At 40.3% G+C, this 19,229-nt stretch overlaps 4 protein-coding genes and 1 long non-coding RNA gene across 25 annotated transcripts in view; 2 read left to right on the top strand and 3 right to left on the bottom strand.

Annotated features, from left to right (window-relative positions):
* The first annotated feature begins 24 nt into the window (after window positions 1–24).
* Window positions 25–6,625, top strand: LOC147754760 (uncharacterized). 13 transcript variants are annotated; one of them, XR_015330064.1, is made up of 5 exons: window positions 28–768; window positions 1,081–1,127; window positions 2,509–3,575; window positions 3,857–5,336; window positions 5,480–6,625. XR_015330064.1 is itself a non-coding variant. In XM_086992695.1 (3 exons), exons 1-2 carry the CDS (start codon window positions 3,567–3,569, stop codon window positions 5,210–5,212), a joined length of 354 nt encoding a protein of 117 aa, XP_086848821.1. In that variant the 5' UTR covers window positions 3,436–3,566; the 3' UTR covers window positions 5,213–5,336; window positions 5,480–6,625. The 13 variants fall into 13 exon arrangements, 2 of the variants coding, with proteins under 2 accessions (XP_086848821.1, XP_086848822.1); XR_015330071.1 differs by having other exon boundaries at window positions 34–283; window positions 3,427–3,575; XR_015330068.1 differs by having other exon boundaries at window positions 34–597; window positions 3,427–3,575.
* LOC111253166 (cytoplasmic polyadenylation element-binding protein 3-like) lies at window positions 1,897–3,533 on the bottom strand. The gene is made up of 4 exons (XM_022812194.2): window positions 3,410–3,533; window positions 2,763–2,957; window positions 2,464–2,672; window positions 1,897–2,008 (listed from the first exon to the last, which is right to left on the bottom strand). The coding sequence occupies exons 1-4, from the start codon at window positions 3,500–3,502 to the stop codon at window positions 1,897–1,899; spliced, it is 609 nt and encodes a 202-aa protein (XP_022667929.2). The 5' UTR covers window positions 3,503–3,533.
* On the bottom strand, window positions 3,589–4,259 carry LOC147754761 (uncharacterized). Its single transcript, XM_086992694.1, has 2 exons — window positions 3,762–4,259; window positions 3,589–3,612 (listed from the first exon to the last, which is right to left on the bottom strand). Exons 1-2 carry the CDS (start codon window positions 4,257–4,259, stop codon window positions 3,604–3,606), a joined length of 507 nt encoding a protein of 168 aa, XP_086848820.1. The 3' UTR covers window positions 3,589–3,603.
* A 1,678-nt stretch (window positions 6,626–8,303) lies between the features above and the next one.
* Window positions 8,304–19,229, bottom strand: part of SERCA (ATPase sarcoplasmic/endoplasmic reticulum Ca2+ transporting SERCA) — a 33,428-nt gene continuing 22,502 nt past the window's right edge. For 5 of the 9 annotated variants that reach the window (XM_022812186.2, XM_086992680.1, XM_022812187.2 and 2 more), the window contains exons 4-6: window positions 18,967–19,084; window positions 10,991–11,008; window positions 9,921–10,157 (exon numbers count right to left, since the gene is read on the bottom strand). In XM_022812186.2, coding sequence (XP_022667921.1) covers window positions 10,120–10,157; window positions 10,991–11,008; window positions 18,967–19,084 — 174 coding nt within the window. In that variant the 3' untranslated portion in view covers window positions 9,921–10,119. The other 4 variants (XR_002674505.2, XM_022812193.2, XM_022812191.2 and 1 more) reach the window with 4 other exon arrangements.
* Window positions 10,028–11,844, top strand: LOC147754759 (uncharacterized). The gene is made up of 2 exons (XR_015330073.1): window positions 10,028–10,169; window positions 10,394–11,844. It is a non-coding gene; the product is annotated as an uncharacterized LOC147754759 (long non-coding RNA).

Here is a 19,229-nt window from a genome sequence, read left to right as displayed (position 1 = left end):
TTGATACTATTGTAAACACGAGGTACCACTCTTGCGTATGCCTGCAACTTTTTTTTTATTTGTTAAACCTATAATAAGTGGGTTCTGTCAAGGGCTCTGACTTACTAAATATTGTAGATACGTGGTTTCGTTTGATCATCATTCTTGGCAACTTTGGGACCATCCTTACTCAATGTATAAAACAATGGAAAAAGCTGTTACGTTTAATGATGATTAATGATCACCCTATATGGAAGCTGACTAGGATTCTAAGGGAGGCGTTCGTCAGGGTAGCATCAAAGAGGTCAAGTCAGAGCATTTGATTTTCTATGTTGATTTTCAGTGTTATAGAGGTATAAGATATACTATAATAAGAATCATTGTTGTTACCTTTGATAATCGAAGGTTTTATTAATATTCTCTCGATACAGTAATTATTGACAAAGAATAGAAATAGTTAGTTAAAGTGAACTGTAGAAACGATGATTTGGAATAGATAAACACAGTATAATACTACAAAATAATAGGACAACCTAAACAGCGAGGCCATTGGTAAATGTCATACTCCATAAAACACAGTGAATCAACCAACAGGATGGTTTTTACTACACGTTTTATGTAAGTACGTATAAGTATGCTAATTTCTCAAAAAAACGTTTGTGAAGTCGCGGCAGTATAACTTTTCTTAAGATCTGCTTTTAGCATTCGAACGCGATGTCCGTTTACTGCAGTCTCTGCGGGCACAAAACCGTAGCTTATTACTTAATAAATATCTGTTATAAATATCAGGTACGTAAATGCTTGGATACTGTAATGAGAAATTGAAATATTTAGTATAATGAACATTACCGAAAAATTATCTAAGTAAGTGTTTCCGGTTTGTTCATCATAGTGTGGAATTAACAGTTTGGTGTGAAAAGACATCGATATGGCTTGAAAATATACTCATTATTATGTGATAGTAGGTGCCTATCATAGTATTACTTCATGTTTAACACTTATTAAACCCTTATAGCCATGCGAAATGCATGCGATGAATGCGGTCCTGAAAACCGCATTTTTTTAAAGTCAGTTCACACTTTGTTTCTGATATTTTCCCAGTCGTGCGGACTTTCGTTCTTATGGTCCCTGTTCTCGTCGAATAACCGGTATGTGCTCATCGGTGAGGGGCGTAACGTGTTCCATAAAGCACCGATTACAGTAATGTTTCAAACAAGTTGCCTGCAACACAACGCGCTGCAAATTATTTCCGTATTCCACCTTGCGTATTGCAGAAAAATTAAGCCGTATTGTAAAACAGGAATCGAATAAGATCGTGCCGATAATAAAAAGGAATTGTTTTAGAAGGTAGAAGGAACGAAAAGCCTCAACCCCAGGAATGCCCCAAACGAGTGCGATATATTTCATACTATACACTAAAATGTGCTATTTATAAGTAGAAAAGTAGGAATTTAGAAACCAGGGATGATAGATGGAAACCTGAGTGATTTTTTCCGCAGCTCTCATACGCGACTTTGGATTAGTCAATAAACAAACAATTGAATACAACTACTTACAGCCTTACATACGACCACTGATGGGTTGCTCAAGCAACGAGAGCATAGCACGCCTTCGTCAACAAATGGATTTAATTCAATTGTCTGTAATTGAATTGCATATATGAGCTTCTGCAACAGCTAGACACAAACTTAACTATCACAAGGAAGACATTATAACAGAGCGAATCGGGTGCGCGGTTAGACCCTTCTCGAATTAAGAACCAATTGATATTCAATGGTATGAAATACGAAATTAGAGAGTACTGAATACCAGTTACTTGGTTCGACCTCCGTACTGTAGACCTAGGAACTGTATTGTGAAGCATGTGGCACAGCACTTCTTCATGACTAATAACTTCTTTGTCTCAATATATAAGCTTCAACGAACCCTTTGGTAGTGATGAGCGCGAATTTCGAGGTAGTGTATTTTGAGCGCCTGTAGAAAGCTTTGATAGGTTCTGAATTGGACCCGCGCGGAGCCAGTCGGATACCTAAAACGATTGTTGAAAGCACATTGTAATATAGATTGTAATCTTATTGTTTTTTGCAAAGTTTACCTGAGTAAATTCGTAATTATTTTTGCAAAACCACAGGACAAGGGGTGGGTTAAAAGGCCAACTGCACAATACGATGCAAAGCATCAACACGTGTTTGGGATGCGTGCCGCCGCTTTTCGATCGAGACCTTAACTATTTTATGGGCTCAACTTTGTCAAGAACCCCTTTTTTTGCATACTTACCATTACGCTTATCTTTCCTTTGTAATCAGCGATAGTCCATTCGAAAATTGAAAATGATTTGACCTAGAGCCAGCGCAAGTTATTATATACAAGTTGACAGATGCTTGTGTCTTTAAGACGCATATGGGTCGTAATTTGGTCTTCGAATGCATTTGCTCTCGCAACCCAAGGAAGTGCGACATATAATATCAAGTCTGTGCTACTCACTGATACCGATCCGTATCGATGCGGACAAATTGAACCGGCCCACAGGTCAATTCCAGGACGAAAGCAAGCTGTTTAGCTGTCGTTTCACCGTAAAGGGCTCCGACAAATACCATGAAGTTCAGCTGGTCAACGCCCAGATCAAGGATACGTTCACCGTACTGATTATCGCTAGTTTCCCATGGAATCACTTGAAGGCTAGTACCCCACGCCTGCAAAAAGAAAATCAATATGCTATGGAGTCAGTCCCTGTCGCTTTTTTGAACTGTGGTGTGGAGCTGTACAGAATTGCAGCCACTTACCTGCCACGCGTATATCTCTGCTCCTTCAGTCCGCCTACAACTACTTAGAAACTCAGCTACTCTTCGACCATTCTCAAACACGACATAAGCGTGACCACGATCCGCCTGCTTGTGACAACGTACTCGTCCGAAAGGCTGGAACGCCGCCTCTAACTCCCTTGACGTTACTTGGGGGGGAAACCCGCCTATAAATATCTGCAATGCGTTGAAGCAGAAGATCTTTCATTTTAAATATCTCAGTCCTCGACTAGCGCAATACCTATTATTATTATTATTATTATTACCTTAAGCAAGCTATAATTTAGACGTCATTCTTCGAGGATTTTATACTAAATATTGACAAATATTTAATGATGTGAAGCGTATGACCATCCTAATCGAGATATTTTCTTTACTGCTCAAAATGAAAGATGATGTGCCGCTTTATTAATTCGGCTATATGATGGAGGTAACATTTCTATTGTTCAGTATACTGCAGTTTTCTTTTGATTTACATTTCGTATCTGTGTGCGCGTGTATACATTGCATACACATGCACCGGGCTGAAACCTCTCGACATCGACACCACGCAAACATTATGTTCAAATCATATTATAGTAAAAGAAAAGGTTTAATAGAAAAGACCCACGATTAAAAAAAGAACCTACTTTTCTGGAATATTCAGGATTGGGCTCCGGCTCCCGTGTGAGCTCAAAATTTCTCTCTACCCAAATGATACGAGGCTGGACTAACGTTGCCATGCCACCGCCCGTCCTACTTCTTGCATCGCGCCGGCCCTATTAGGTTACAGCAAATAGTCAGTGGATGTTGCAGGTAAGCTGATCGTAAGAGGTGATGATATTTAAGAGTCCTTAAGAGTAAATGAAAGCGTACAACAATAAAGACGAGCAAAAACTGACCGCTTAGTGCCTTTAAAGTTAAAAAAAACTCGAAGCTGGATTCAGCTCACTTCATATATACTATAAACAGAATCACACATGAACTGAATCACCAAAGTACCATTTGTTGCGTCTGTTGTCCATGGATGACCTCTCGGTAGCGTTGAACAGTGTCCAAAGTATCCATACGGTCGATTATATTATAGGGCGCTGCAGTTACAGAGGGTCCTTGTCCGGAAGCTACAGCTTGGTCGGCCGTTCGATAAGCGTCGGTGTGCACGGATGCAACACCGTGTTGCTGCCCCGCCTCCCAAAAATGCAACGGTGACGGATGGGCGGTCGCAGTCCCGCCACCTAAAACCTCACCGGGGGTGCCAGGTACCCCCCCTGTGCCTGCGAATCCAGGTTCAGCAACGCGGCTACTGCCAACATTAGCGATATTCATTCCATCTGCAGGCACAGACATCGCCTCAATTATCACATCGCGTCCTAGTATTGATGCAATTATCACTGACTGCGGGTTCTGTGCTTGTCCTGGAACTCTACCGCTGCCGATACTTTGGGCCATACGGCGAGAAGCAATCATTGCTGGAGTAGGCATAAGTCTTGCCATTCTCATGAGCGATTCCAGCCCTCCGGTTCCGCCTACCGTTTCTTGCGGCTGTTGCTGCTGCTGTTGTGGACGTCCTTGCGGTTGTGGTGTACGGGACTTGTTAGCCGAGGTTGACGGCTGGGACGTGAACTGAGCCTGACCTGGCCTAGAATAAGGTCTTTCATGCAAGATAGGTTCATGTCTTGCGGGTACTGCAAATGTAAACAGATGTTAAGGTTTGATACGCACTTCTTATTCTTCGTCTTGTTTTTAGGTTGGCTTTTCAATAACTGTTTGTTCGATTATTACCGATTTATATGTCTGTTAATTAACATATATATTAAGATAAAATGAGTAATTTCAAATCTCGTATAGATGGTTGACTACAGACGTGACGAAACAAAGCCTATGATGATTGTCTTCGAACTGAATCACATCACCAGTGAAGGGCCATGACGGAGTAACGCAAACAAGTCAAACATTAGGGACAAGGGATTTTCTAAGCTCGCATAAATTAGCATACAATAGGATCTAGTAAATTGGTTCAATAGTCGATAAGTAATTTAAAAGAAATGTACACATCGATATGCGGTTACCTGTGGGTGAGAACGCTCGTTCTTGTTGTTGTTCGGAAGGTGAGAACGCTCGTTCCTGTTGCTGTCCTGAAAATAAGAACGCACCCTCTTGCTGTTGCCGAGGGGGTGAAAAAAGAAGACCCTCCTGTGGTTGTCCTAAAGAAGAGCGTACTTGTTCGTGGTGTTGCCCAGGTCGTGTTTGGTGCTCCCAGCCCGTGCTTGCTAATGGTGGAGGCCCTTCCCGTGAAGATCCTGGTAAACCTCGTCGATGCTGCTGAGAACCCTGCTGAACACGGGAAGGACCACGTTGCTGCGAACTGTAAAGTAAACCAGACTGATCTCCAGCATCAACGTTATTACCATCGTCCGATGGACTACTGTTGCCGTCTGGAGCCATATCCTTAACCGTATCACTCTCAATGAGTCAGCTTTTAGCTTCAATCAGGTCCTGTGGCAACCCACGCTAACGATTCGGGCTATGCTTATGCAGAACACAATTGAAGAAACCAGATTAGAAGAGTGGCAAAATGTAAGATCTCTTGACCGATTTAAAGCACATAACTCGTCTCGAGCAAAGGTCTCATGATGACAAACCCTCTAATCATGTATCTATCATATATATAGACATGGTCGAACCGTATCAATTGTCTAACTGTTCTAATAACACTTTAGTTGCAGAGTATTGATCATCTGTCAGGAACTACATTATACGTCAATGTATTGTCAAGATACCGACGCTCACTCTTCTATAGGACATGATAGCGCACTGTTGCATACCATAGAGAAAAACGACACCATCTCAAATACATTAAATAATAATAAAGAGGTCAAAAATCATTTGATTGCTACCATTGTAGTGCGGTTGGCCGCACGCAATCAATTTGACACTCTCTCTATTCTTTATTTGACACTAACTCTATTGGCAGTATATTGGGAGTCTACGGCGCACGCTTCCCTATCAAACTGGAGATAACTCTAGTGGTTTCTTGAGAAAAATACAAACTGAAGTTCCTGAAACAGGTTCGATCCAATACCCATCGAGAAAATCCACAAAATCTTGTCTTTGTAAAAAGGCCAATATTTGTGATAGCCATAATGCTAATGTAGCATCATAACTTCAGAAGCTTTCGTTCTAAAGGCCATCTACACGAACGTATATAATGTAAAACAAGCCTATACTCGCTGAGTAAATAAATAATATAAGGCAGAAAATAGTTAGTTAAAAACTAACTTAAAACTAAGTTAGTAAAGAAATGATGATAGTATCATTTTTGACTCTTTTTATTAAGTATACCTAAATTCTACAATTAAACTAAATTCTTAAATAAACAGCCATTACGTGAACGGCGTCTTCCCCGCTCGATAAAGACATATTGAACAGGGCAGGATAACTTGGCCTATAGCATTGAAAAGCAGGATGACATGAATGCCATCCAGTGTTTTGTTCATCTCAACTCCAGCCGGTCATAGCCATTGCACGCCGCTCCAACGATATAGCCTTGCCGTGATTAGATCTCGAGCGACGTTTAGATAATTAATTTTCAAGGGACATTTTCTGATAAAACATTACCTTTCCTTATCGATGAAGAGCTCGTGTATATGTAAACGATATTTACGCAAACGCATATGTTGCAGCTACGATTCCTGTTCGAGACTTCACGATTGTTTCCACCAATAGAATGGGGCATCGTAGCAACTTTGGTCATCCAATCTAAAAGGCACCTGAAATTCTGCTGAGTAATAGGCCATACTAATAAGGCTCTACATGCTAGTAAATAAAAGGATCCACTCTTATTCTCAAGAATTATAAAGAGAAAAGAGCAATTTCTGGATTAGGTGACGATTTCGTCGATGTAATTTTATCCTATTTTTTCATATAACATGCTTTTTGTTTTCTCCTAACAGATATATGCGTCGCACACCGAATGGAGTGTAATAGTAAGAGATAACAGAATTAGTTTCATGTTCAGATCATCAGGTTACAATTGATCGTACTTGCAAGCATGCCATATCGTACATGAGAGTTTTTTTTTTTCAGAGAGTAAGCATAGTCTAAGCTGATGTTTACCAGACATTTCTATACTTGCAATGTTATGACACTGACTACATAATATATGCTTAGTAAATGGATAAGGTCGTTTATTCAGCGTATTAGTAATATACTACCAATCTAAAATGCGATAACGGCGGTGGTCGATACACTTTTTGTGACAGTTAGCCACAAATGTTGCTTAGATTTAATTTGACGAGCTCCTAGCTTGAGGAAATGTTAGGAAAAAGCAACAGCATCTAATGGACATAGAGAGCTGCAGGATAAATTATATTGTATTGTAGTGTATTGTGAATTATTACTAGGACTTATGGGCATGTTCAATGCGAATGTTCGGCGGGGTACTTACCCTAGGGTGTCTAAAATTTAACCGCAAACCACAACTAAAGCTCACTCGTTATGCCAATTGTCGGACCCGTTGATCACAGGACGGTCGAATTTACATTAAGATTGTAAAGCATTGAAAAAAAAAACCTAGAAAATACTCTCTCTTCAACGTTTTGCCCATCGAAAGTAAAATTCAGCTTATATTACTTTGCGGTTGGAAGGCTGGGCTTAACTACTGCGATCCTTATTGATCGACACCGACCTTCAAGTTCTAAACGAGGCAACTGGCTAAAACGAATTTCTTAGTTAATTGACCAAGGTGGAGATAACTAGACGCGTCCGTGACAACATAAAGCTAGCTATCCAATAGAGTTTTAATGCCCATAGATACGCATGCGCTTCTATGGGAAGCTCCTTGTACTATGCTAGGTTTTGCATGTAGTCTATACTTTTTTTCGTCATAATGGGATTTTGTTTCACTGTATCTTATAACGCGCTCTGATGTTTTTGATTGAAATTGCCATAACGTCATTTTCAGTTTTTATTCTCGTTAGGACATCCTACGGTTCCATCTTATAGTCTGTTGGTAAATAGTATTTTCATATTTGTCGACCGGTTTGAAGCCGTAAGAAGATTGTTCTCCGTCTTCAAGCTAAAACTTGTTAGACATGAGTATGGGTGTAGCATATTTAGGTACTTGCTACGGCATACCCGCTATTGACGTACGTACTAAGTGGATAGTTGGGTGTTAATTTAAACCGCATTGCAGCGTCCCTCCTGCCGCACTACGACCAGTTGGCCTGGACGTGCGTAAGGTCGCTTTTTCACGGACTGAAATTGCCATCCAGTATCGAAAATTAGGCAGTCAAAGATGGCGCAGTCCATTTCCGGCCGCCGGCTATCGTGTAGACGGTTAGATATATCGGTGAGGGTGAGTTGTTTGTACCCACTTGACCAGATACCCTACAATGTAGAGCTACACAGATGCCAAAAATTTTCTCTCTCATATTGCTTACAATAAGGTAAAAGCATGTTCTTATCGGTCGTTCAAAAACAGCTTATCACACTAGACGACCCATATAGTCTATGTAGCATGAATGAAATGAAAATTGCAGCCACTATTAGGTACAAGAGGTTCCGCTTCTTTATTATTGTTATTGTTCCGGTTTGTGTATTTTAATCTCGCCGTTATTATTGACGTCAAAAAAAATTCCATGTGGATCTGACAGTTGTTGTTGATCTTACTAATCCTGTTGGTGGCAATATGGCTAGTAGTATTTTTACTTTATTATTCGTTTCTACTATACATCTTGCATTTTGCTTGTGGCTCCACCACTTGCTCTTGTTTCAATTGTGGTGCCGTTGTGTTTGACGTCCTGATGAAGTGATCTAGCTTTTTTCAGTCGTCCTATATTATTTTGCTCCCGAAAGGTGCCGTCCCTAGCAGGGGAGTTCAGGATTCCTTAGTTAATCAACGGCGCTGCCTCGATCGTTAGTAGTCGTCAGTCGTCGTCGATGATAGAACGGAAATGGGAGTGCAATAGAAAAACCCCCAAAGATTTATTTGCTGCTGCTATTATTCTTAACGTTTGATATTGGCTGGTGCTAGTTAAAGTCACTTTATGCAATCTCGACCATCTTCATATTTTTCCGCACATTTTCTGCATTTATTGATTCATCAGTTTCATCACTCAGGTGTCAAAGGAAAGAACTACTATATAAAATTTCGGTACTAACATACCATAACATAATTAATCACTATAAATAAAAACAAAACATATTTATGACATAGTGTAGACGTCGTCATTGCAAACAGAAAAAAACTATCCTTATATAATAATCATAACCACGATGAAACGACGCGTCTCAAACAGGACAATTGTAGCTGGTAATGTGTTCCTCCACCTCGTAGTCAAATCGATGACGAACACGATTTTGCTATTCTTTGACGAAGTGGGTGGGTGTCCTGTCGCGCGTACGTCCTGTCGCGAGTACTTTACAGCGACGCACGCGTCGACCGGATTAAATGATGATGCTGATGACGACGGCGAATTGTTATCTGAAGTAAGTTATGCCAAGTTGTTTTTTCCTTACTTGGCAATTGCCCCTGGAGCGACTGCAACGATTAACAACAAATCGAGAAACGGAAATAACATTAAAAATGCTACAACGATTTTTTTCATTTACTGTTACAGCTAAATGGGAAATATCATGCCGACCCATTCATTAGTACAGTAACTGACAATGGACATGCGCTGCTAAAGCGAGTATTTTGACAGTTAACATTGTGACAATTCACCTGAACATGTAAAAGACAGTGAATGAACAATGTAGATAAACATTTCTGACATTTTCCAAACTATTCGACAATAGCTGACCAAGAATCGTTAGTTTCAAATGATAAATGAAGCGTGATCTGATGCTATCTGTGACGATCTGAGTTACTGGTTAAGGGAACATTATGTTTTAACTCACCAATCTTCGACAAATCCGCCACCGCCGATGGTAATTTTGGCTAGAAGCGACGCGGTGCGGGCAGATGTGTACTTTCATCAATTTGTCGAAAGGACCCATGGGTCGTTGATAATAGTCAGGCCACGCACAGCACAGCACCGCACTCAGGGTTGCAATAGGCCCTTGAGACTTTCAGACCAAAAAACCTCGAATGTGGTCGATTGAGCTAGGTGCGGATGCGCTAAGAGCATTGATGATTGGTCGGTGTTACTGAATCAAGAGGTTGTCCTATTAACGATGGCTGACTTAGTGGCCAACAGGTACGCCGACAACAAATTGATTATAGACAGCTGGCTATTTAAAAGCTGTTATAGCAAAAAAACGGGCAACTAAAAGTGAAGAATTACGGTTGGCTTGTAAAGTGATTGGCAGCAAAATGGGTAATATACTTATTATTGTTGTTATCATATCTTGCAGATATTCAAAATCGAGGTTTTCGGTATTTTTCCTCAAGAGAACCTACGTCGGATGGTAAGGTCATTTATGATGTTATTGGTATGGTATATGGTAGTAATGTTATTATTAGCAAGGATATTGTATTTTATCCAGGTATCGTGTTGTGAATGAACAGTTTGGATGTTTCGACGAAATGACGACGATAACAAACCCAATCAGATATAGACCAACATAGCACGGCCATGGATCATTGAAGACAGATGAATCGTTTCATGCATTTTGTTATTGATCACGACCAGTTGTGGGCGCAGGATGTTGTTGTTGACGGTGAGCGGCAGACAACGCAGCCAGTGGGGTCAGTCAGATCACGACAGTGAAACACCGCCAGTGGCAACAGGCGATACCGCCAAACGCGTAACGTCGTTTACACACGTACGGACATGGTCGAACAGAATCCAACAAAGATAAGTTAGTTCTTATTATTTTTTAATGTTCGCTACAAGACGTTCGTCTGTCTGCTACATTTACTCCTCGTGTGGAGAAGCATACGTTTTATATTTACTCGTTTCGTAATTTTCGAATCTATCTTAAACATGCCTCTTTGAATACTGACAGATTACCGCTCCCCGGAAAATATAGCCACAGATACAAATTAAACATTATGCTAACGGATTAATTTGATTCTTAGTGTAGATAGCAGTGAATCACGATGAAAAATATATAGTTTGCTGCGAGACATAGAACTTCCACGAAACATCGAACGAAGAGTACATGGACCCACAGGACAAATGGTCAAAAATAGAACTGCTTTTGGTAACGTTACAATGGATAGTGGAGGCAGCGTATTTATAAAAGACAAGAAAAAGCTCTACACAAGATTAAACTTTATAACTTACCAGTTACGCATAGGTTTGCTGTATATGGCAGCAACAGTAGTAGTTTTTTTAGCAGACGATTTGGTAAGACGAGCAAAATACGAGGAGGAGAAAAGGAAAATGGTGAGCCGATTGCTTACGCCACAGCCCCCGAAGGAAGCCAATGAAGGGGTTTGAGACGAAGAGACAGAACGTCAGACACAGAACAGTTCATTACATTCTTCGAGGAAAATGAACGCCACGCTGTTGCTGGGGGGCTGAACCTTAGCAATGGACAATCGTTACTTCATATCTTTGTATGTGGCTGGGAAAACAGAATGACACGCGCAGTGGCCGGACATTCACACACCATTCGATGAACAGATAGATAGATACATTCACTATCAGACGACTGCCTGATCATTCAGATGATACAGTTCTCACTTGTTCAATAGTACACAACGTGAATTCGCAGCGGGTGGTTTTTGCAAGTCTGATCTACGGATTGCTGATGACAGCAGCAGTCATAATAGAAAAAGGTACAAAGTTCCACCTAATTAGACATCGAAGTAGTTCGTTTTAGCTAGGGAAAGCTACAGAAGATGATTGCTCTGAACAAAAATGACGCCATATAGCACGAAAACTGTTTAGGGGAAATGCGGAAGATCTGGAACGATCAAAATTCTTTTTCAAAGAGTTGTTGTTGTTGTTGTTACGTAAGGCAAAAACAGGTAAGCTGACAATGATGTGAGTAGCGATGGTACGTTACGTATGTTTCAGATAGCTATAGGTGGTAAGAGGTTGGCTAGCTTCGTTGTGTGGTACAATAGATAAGTACACAATCATAGTAGATGAAGTGTAATAAAGTCGAAATATCGTTTATTTTTTTTTTCTATTATGATATTGTTATGATGGCTATTACTATATTACCTTTTCTATTAATTGCTATGTATTGTCGTTATTTCATTCAATCCGTTATTATAATTGTTATTATTTTGTATGTTTCGGCTCAGGTTGATGGTCATGTTAGTTCATCATCGCAAAACCGTCATTGTTGATCTCTTTTGCTGCTAATCGCAAAAAAACCATCGTATCAGCAGCGGCAATCAATCAAACGGCGGTCTTCGCAAACAGATCGATGAAAACAAATTCTGCTAATAGGGCAACATTACTGTTCATGCGTATTTAGATAGACGCTATATTAATAACGCTAGCATGCATTGATCGTTACTCGTATCGTCATCATTGCGTGTATATCATGACTTGTAAGAATGTCCAAGTATATTATCAAAAAAATTTATTTTTTTTTAGTAAAACACACAATCAGCGTTATGATTAGAGAATTAAAGAATTTTTTTCGCTTTACGCTAATACTGTGACGACGTTTAATAAAAACAGGAGGAAAAAAACAAGAATAAATTCAATGTATCGGCGCGCAATCCCAACGCAGTAACTGAACAACAGCTTGCGTTTTTTCCTTACCCCTAATAGAGATACCCCTCTACCCTCCACGTGAAAGTATCTCGATATATTATGCTGTCTACGTGGTGGTCTACTACTATATCTCTACGTGGTTTCTGCAGCAAGCAATTATTACACCAGTTCGCACTGGAAGGTGTCAGCAAAAACGGCGAAGACGGCTAAATAGAAATGTAGAATAACGCCTTGTGAAATTGCCTAAAAATTTAGTAGTAGAATTCGTGTTACATCGTACGGAACCATGCAACATCGGCTCTTGTCGATATCAATATAAGGGAATCAAGTATTGCTTGATTTGTGAAAAATTTACTACTTTTGAAATTGACGGTACAAGATGGGGAGAAAGCGCAGGTGTATCATAATGCATATTGTGGTAAATGCGGATCGAAATTTTCCACTTAGCATCAAATTATACGGAGGATTGTATCAATTTATATTAGGAATTATACCAAGGGGCAGGAATAAAGGGCCAAAGAATGCATTCCATTCAATTTCACTTCTGATTGTATTTGTTGAATATTGTTAAGCTTGCCCCTTTACGCAATGTTATTATAATTTGGCATCTTAATAAAAACAATTCTTTCCTTAATAATTTTCCCTTGTCACTCTTAAGTGTAGACATAAATCATGGCTTGTTGAAAGTCGGTCGGCTCCTAACGGGACTTTGACGGGACTATTCATCGTTTCTTTAATGTAAAAAAATGTACTTAAAAAGAATGACAATACATACCTGGAAAGGAACTAGCTTTTCTAGATAATTGTACCAACTTGCCACATACTACTATATAACCTTAGTAAGCGTATGTATATATATATATATATATGCGTATCTTTTTCTATTTATCTACTGCATATCTCTAATTCCTCCGAACGTTTACGAATCGCATGAATTTATCATCGACGACGGTCTTCTACGAGTCCTGAACCACTCGGACATTTAAAAAGACCTTTCAAATCAAGATTTTATCATTTCGAAAGCGATTTTTCTAGCTATCAAACTACAGATATCCTACTAATAAATTTCAGTTTTCATTCGAAAGGTTATTAGAAATGATTCTTTTTCAACAGCAAACATATGTTAGAAGCTGACAAAGACTTACTATTTCTTCTACTTTTTTGCTTCTGTCTGCGCTTTTGTATCTAATTTTTCAGGTAAAGTTTTTGAAAATTTGGAATTCTAAATCTCATCTAATCTTTGAGGCACTCGCTTTTTCTCCTAATGTTTTTGCTGGCTTTGAATCTGTTTATTATTCTCAATAATAGTTTAATGTCGTTTTTACTCGTGCCAGCTTAACAGCGTTTTCTTGCCTTTACGAAGTTGTGTCCTTGCACAATCGTCAGCAAAAAGATGGCCTTCGTAGTACACTCCTCAGATTAGGACCGTTAGAACACTTTCCCTGGCATGAGTAACTGGATTAAATCAAGTTTCACAGTTATGCAAATAATCCTGTTTTTCACAATTAGTTCTGCACGATAGCGGTTTTCCACACAGGTTTTGATGGTTTATAACGAGATGATAATTTATTCGTTCGCTTTATATCAGTGTTTTAATCTTCAGCATAGACATTTCACTTCCACATTTCATTTATCTTTTTCTATATTTATATGCCTATTTATTATATATTTGCCGTTGACGCTCATTTTATGGGAGAATATATATGTATATATATTCTCTCATTCTTATCATTATCATCACCCCATTATAATTACTACTAATCCTATTCCTATTAATAAGTTGTATAGTTAAAATTGTGTTTATATACACCTTTTCTTCGACACTGTACATAACGTGTGCTTGTCCTCGGCAGACCGCGACCGCCAGGATCATGATCGGGGTTTTCTCTTTTTTAATTTATTGTTTTTATCGATAATGCTCTCTGCGATACGATCTATTAACCTCTTGCTCTAATTTAGGACAATTTTGCGCCTCGTTAAACCAAATTTTGCTTCGTTTTCGCCCTCTTTTTTAGCTATCAGCTTCCGCCAAGGCGCCAAAGGTTGTTTTTAGATGGCCACGACCGAAAGCTTTACGGCAAGAGAATAGTCCCGCCGTATAGTATGGAATGTTACCGTTGTCCATACCATCTTTCCTCTTGCTCTTAATAATACTTTGTCTTTTGCTATGGGGTTCTACTGCTCCCCAATGATTCCTTCTGTCAACGATGTTGTATCCGAAGTGTCCCTGTTTCACTGCCACACTTATCTGCTCAAGAGTTCTTATTTCTTCTTTCGCCTCACAGACTTCTCACGATGATCATGCAGGAAAGCCGGCAAATAGGCAAATTTTTGATAGGCTAATTTACGCTAGGTGAGTTAGCTCTTCTATAATTGCATTGATTTTCGGCATTTCCTAAAAACAACCATCGAAGATCGACATCGGCGGCCGAATCAAGCGCGTGAAGCAAAACAGTGCAGGATCCAAGAACTCTAAAATTATTACTATTAGCAAATATGAGCAGGCGGTTTCTTATGTTTGGAGGAGTGGCTTTACTAGTATTATCATAATACCAATCATTGTTATCTGTCATCATCCATCATAGACACCCATTCATAACTGTTAATATAATCCAATAGCACCCACTAAGACCTAAATGCCCCTTATCCGTCGTTATATCCGCTATAATGGAGTTCACGCACCTTTTTCTCAATGCCTTTTATTATATACCATTCGTACCTCCCCCCCCCCCCTTCAGACACTAATGGTATAGAACGATAAGACAGATTCTGATCAGAGAAAGAAACTCAGGAGATCAGGGGCAACCGAATAAGTCACAATGAAGTGAGTGAGTGACAGATCATTAAATCGGAAGTAAAGGCATGGCATTTGAAAGTGGCAGAGTCCAGCGAATGGTCGGCTAGTTACCTAGCCGTGAATTAATACAAATTTGATCGCGTTCAATTAGGTAGTTGTAGAAATTTTACTGATCTCTAGGCATACGACCGGTTAAGGCTTGCGAGCTAGCGTCTACTGTACTACAACTGGCGGCAATCGAAGTACTTCAGAGTGCCACCGCACTCCGCTAAAGTGAAACGTCCTGAAGTATTTATTTCCTCTAGATGACAAACCTGTTTAGTTTTTTTTTGTACTGTACGAAACATGGAGTGGCAGATGACTAAATACTTCATAGCATCTTTAAGATGAAACACAATAAATGAAGCGCGGCACAGGCAATGCGCAAAGCGAAAACTCGTGTCAACTCTTGGCAACGTTATGACGACTAACCCATTTATCGCTTAACCACCGTTTCTAGTCGAAATTCGCCCATATGCGTTATTGGTGGCGTCACGAATCTCGCCAGCCGCGTATCACTCTTGTCCCAACGGACGGCGAGCACGTTACGCTTAATGGCGACCGACACCCCGAGTGTCGGAGAAGAATTCGCTACAAGACGTTTTGATGATGTTTGCGTGCTCGGAAACTGGCTCCATTTGTAATCCGTCCAAGGCGACAAGAGTCATGATCGAAGCGCTATGCTGCGAGAGGGTGTAGTAGAAATAAGTACCCGCCTTCGTTCTTTAAAACTTCAACTTCATTTAAACCTTATTTAAATGATTTTGATTTAGAACTTCGTTCACCTTTGCTCTTAAACATACTGCCATCTTCTACCTATCAAATGGGTGATATTCCCCTCAACCACGTACTTCTGCTAACACTAGTTCCAGGGAAAGGCGGTCAACTTCATGTAGAAGTTAGCAGTTGTAGTAATAATGTCATCTCGGCCACAAATATATTCGTCATCGGGGCCATTTTTTCGAGCTCTCATAGTAATGGCAGTACCATGATAATAACTATCACAAGAGTGTTAACGGCAATCTTTTTTCCGCGTATTTGTAGTTTCGTCGCGTGTATCGCGTTTACCCGTTTCTGACAACAGCCTCTTTCTGTGGTTGTCCAAGAACCACACTATGATAATAAACCAATGGTGCTAGCTATCACTAATGGCTGATTGTGGATTTCGGCATAATAAACTCGAGATTCAAACTGAATAATAAACCACTTATTAAACGTGATACCATCACGTAATGACATACTTAGTCAATTATATATATATATTTAGTGTATGTCTGAGTGTAATCTTTCTAGTCCAGCTTCTATTGCTTATTCTCAAACATTTCAATTGAGTTGCCTTCACGATGCTTGGACTTTTGGTTTCTGCGAACGGCAATGTCTTCAATAGAAGGATGTGTGACCACAAAGGATTGGTTTATGGGCTAACATGAGACTATGTTGAAACTGATGACAAGGTAGATCTCTACATGTTGCCACCGAATGAACGGGATACAAGCAATAGGACAAATTAGCACAGAGCGAAGGATTTCGACAGAGCTGGTTAATGAGTAGAGAGTACACTGTCAATGAATTTCACACGGGAACAAATAATGATATCTATTGAAACAGCGGTAGACGATATCACAGAAGAGAAACGATAAAGCATGCGCAATATAAATATATTGCCTAAAGGCTAGGAGAACATCGTAACGAAACGAACTATCGGTTTGTCGATGATTGCCGATCTTGTGACGGCTGTCAGAAGCATAGTTGTGAACGATCAGATAATTAGAGATAGCTTGTCGGCAAGTCTATGATCATACTAATACATTGTAAGAGTAGCATGAAGAGACACGCAAGAGAAACCATTAGCGTTACGAAGCGGCGGCGGCGGCGACTATGCGACAGAAATTCGTGTGCGCGAAAAACAACATTATTGACGGCAATGCACCCAGCAAATCCTGTAGATTTCTGTAGACACTGCGACCCCAGATGCGGATAAACGTGGGATAAGAAGCACAAAGGTTGAGTTCCTTCGTCTGGTGATTTTCATCTGCTTGATACGTGTCGCTACTTGCGCGTGACTGACACTCCCTGATGCTTTCATTTCCCCTTCCCTCGTCTCTCTGACTATCATTTCCCGTCTTTCGAATCTGCCCATGTGATCTCCAATGTCCCGTTCCATTCATTATCAACGTTTATGGTATCTCTACTTGGTGATCGCAAGCTGAAGTCAGCCAATTAGACTGAGGCTGTTATTCACACATCGTCGATTCAAGATTTCAAATCATATAGACGTTGTTGCTATTCTTATTACTGTTATCTGTTCCGTATTAATATCTCTTGTGTTGTTAATACAAAAGCACTCTATACACACACAGACACGTTTCGCAGGCAACGTCCACACCCAAAACTGCTTAATCTACAAATGTAGTTGAGTGGTCGGTTAAATAGTACAGAGGACAAGGGGAACGGGAGAACTCATTGTCTGATTAAATTTGTCGTCATTCGAATACTGTTGCATCATGACAGTTCTCTGTTCTTAATCAAGTCGAAGTATCAGTCAGTCACACCAAATACTATCCACCACAATCAACAATAACAACATCACAGCTTGAGCGAGTCGTTTCGAGAAGATAAACTTGATAGAAATTACGGGAACTGGCGTGTCGCCAGTGTCACTTTATGGGGCAGCCTTTACCGACCAGTACATCGACCACCCGGTTCCGCTCATTCTAAACGCGCACGGGTTCCTTTTGTTTCTCCCTTCTCTTGCTTTGAACGGGCGACTCGCTCAACTATGATAGTGTAAATGTATGTCACAATCGGAGTTAAGGCTTTCATTACGGATAAGGTTAGGTAGGGCTGCACATCTTGGAGGCGGCATTTGGAACCATATTGTTTCAGACTTAATGTGAAATACTCTGCTACGGTATTGTCGTCTTGCTCGGCTTGACCATCTTTTTCTTCCTTCTAACCCACTCATTCTCTCTGTATGGATGCCTATTGTTATCATGCTATTATTAGTGGCTTGTTACGAAAAAATATCGGCTTCAGTCATGCATGTGGTCTAAAACTACCTGTTATTCGAGAGTATTGCGCCAATTAGAACGACCCACCAAAGGACCCCGCGAATATTTATAACGATATCCTATATTAAAGCGAAAGTCAACCTGGTACGCGAATTGAAAATCTCAGCCGTTTCAAGACATTTAACTGGGCTCGATACATGGGCAAGTAAACAAGGCAAGATGAACTATCGACGGAGTAAAAATTAGGCCAAGTGGTTTTGAGTAAGGCTGTCCGCTCAGCGTCCTAGGTTCGAGACTCTCCAAGAGATAGCCTTGTTATTGTTGGTGGTGGCATGTAGTTGTTTTCTGAACAGGAGAGCTATGAGCTGCTGGCCATTTTTACGTTGTACCGAGACTTTATAGCGATTAACCAGCTTCATGCGTTCGCGGTATATGGCGATGCGTGTAACTTGGTACAGCGCGGCCAAAGATCAATGTTCAGTTCTATTATGGTAGTAGTGTTTCTATTGTACAAAATATTAGCATAATGATAGTAATAATAATAAATGATAAGATTCATGCGTTGCCGTGATTATTGGCACCATTAATATTTCTATGAAAGGAGAGAACACGTTTATGAGCAGGTTAAAAAGTTTAGATGAAAGGGAACCAAATAAGAACTACGCCGAGATAAATTGCCCACGCTGCCCCCAAGACGGCACCCTCTACCAACGCTTGTGACGAATTTTTAGTCGTACCATCGATGTAGGTGCGTGCAATATACTTCATTGTCTCGTCGAGAATGACGACAGGTAGCGACATCTTGCACACGGCGATCCATTCGTTCGCGCTCAGCGGGCACACGCTAAATACAGTCTGTAATTCGGATAAGAAAAGCAATGCGCAGAAGGAATTCATTATCCGCTGATTCACGATGGGCTTGGCTGATGATAGTCGCTAACGGCCTACTTCTGCTGCTTCACGAACACTTGCCCCCTGCTGTTGACACCGAAATTATTTG

This window comes from Varroa destructor, unplaced genomic scaffold (assembly GCF_002443255.2).
Source record: "Varroa destructor unplaced genomic scaffold, Vdes_3.0 BEIS01000006.1, whole genome shotgun sequence".
Taxonomy (NCBI): Eukaryota; Metazoa; Arthropoda; class Arachnida; order Mesostigmata; family Varroidae; genus Varroa; species Varroa destructor.
This window is presented reverse-complemented; position numbering and strand designations above follow the sequence as displayed.

Bases quoted from the DNA above. Each gene is read 5' to 3' on its own strand.
- LOC147754761 (XM_086992694.1), bottom strand. From the start codon at position 4,259: ATGAGAATGGCAAGACTTATGCCTACTCCAGCAATGATTGCTTCTCGC.
- LOC111253166 (XM_022812194.2), bottom strand. From the start codon at position 3,502: ATGGCAACGTTAGTCCAGCCTCGTATCATTTGGGTAGAGAGAAATTTT. The intron at 2,958-3,409 runs GTAGGTTCTTTT...AACGCATTGCAG, and splicing joins ATCCTGAATATTCCAGAAAA to ATATTTATAGGCGGGTTTCC. The intron at 2,009-2,463 runs GTGAGTAGCACA...CAATCGTTTTAG, and splicing joins ATCGATACGGATCGGTATCA to GTATCCGACTGGCTCCGCGC.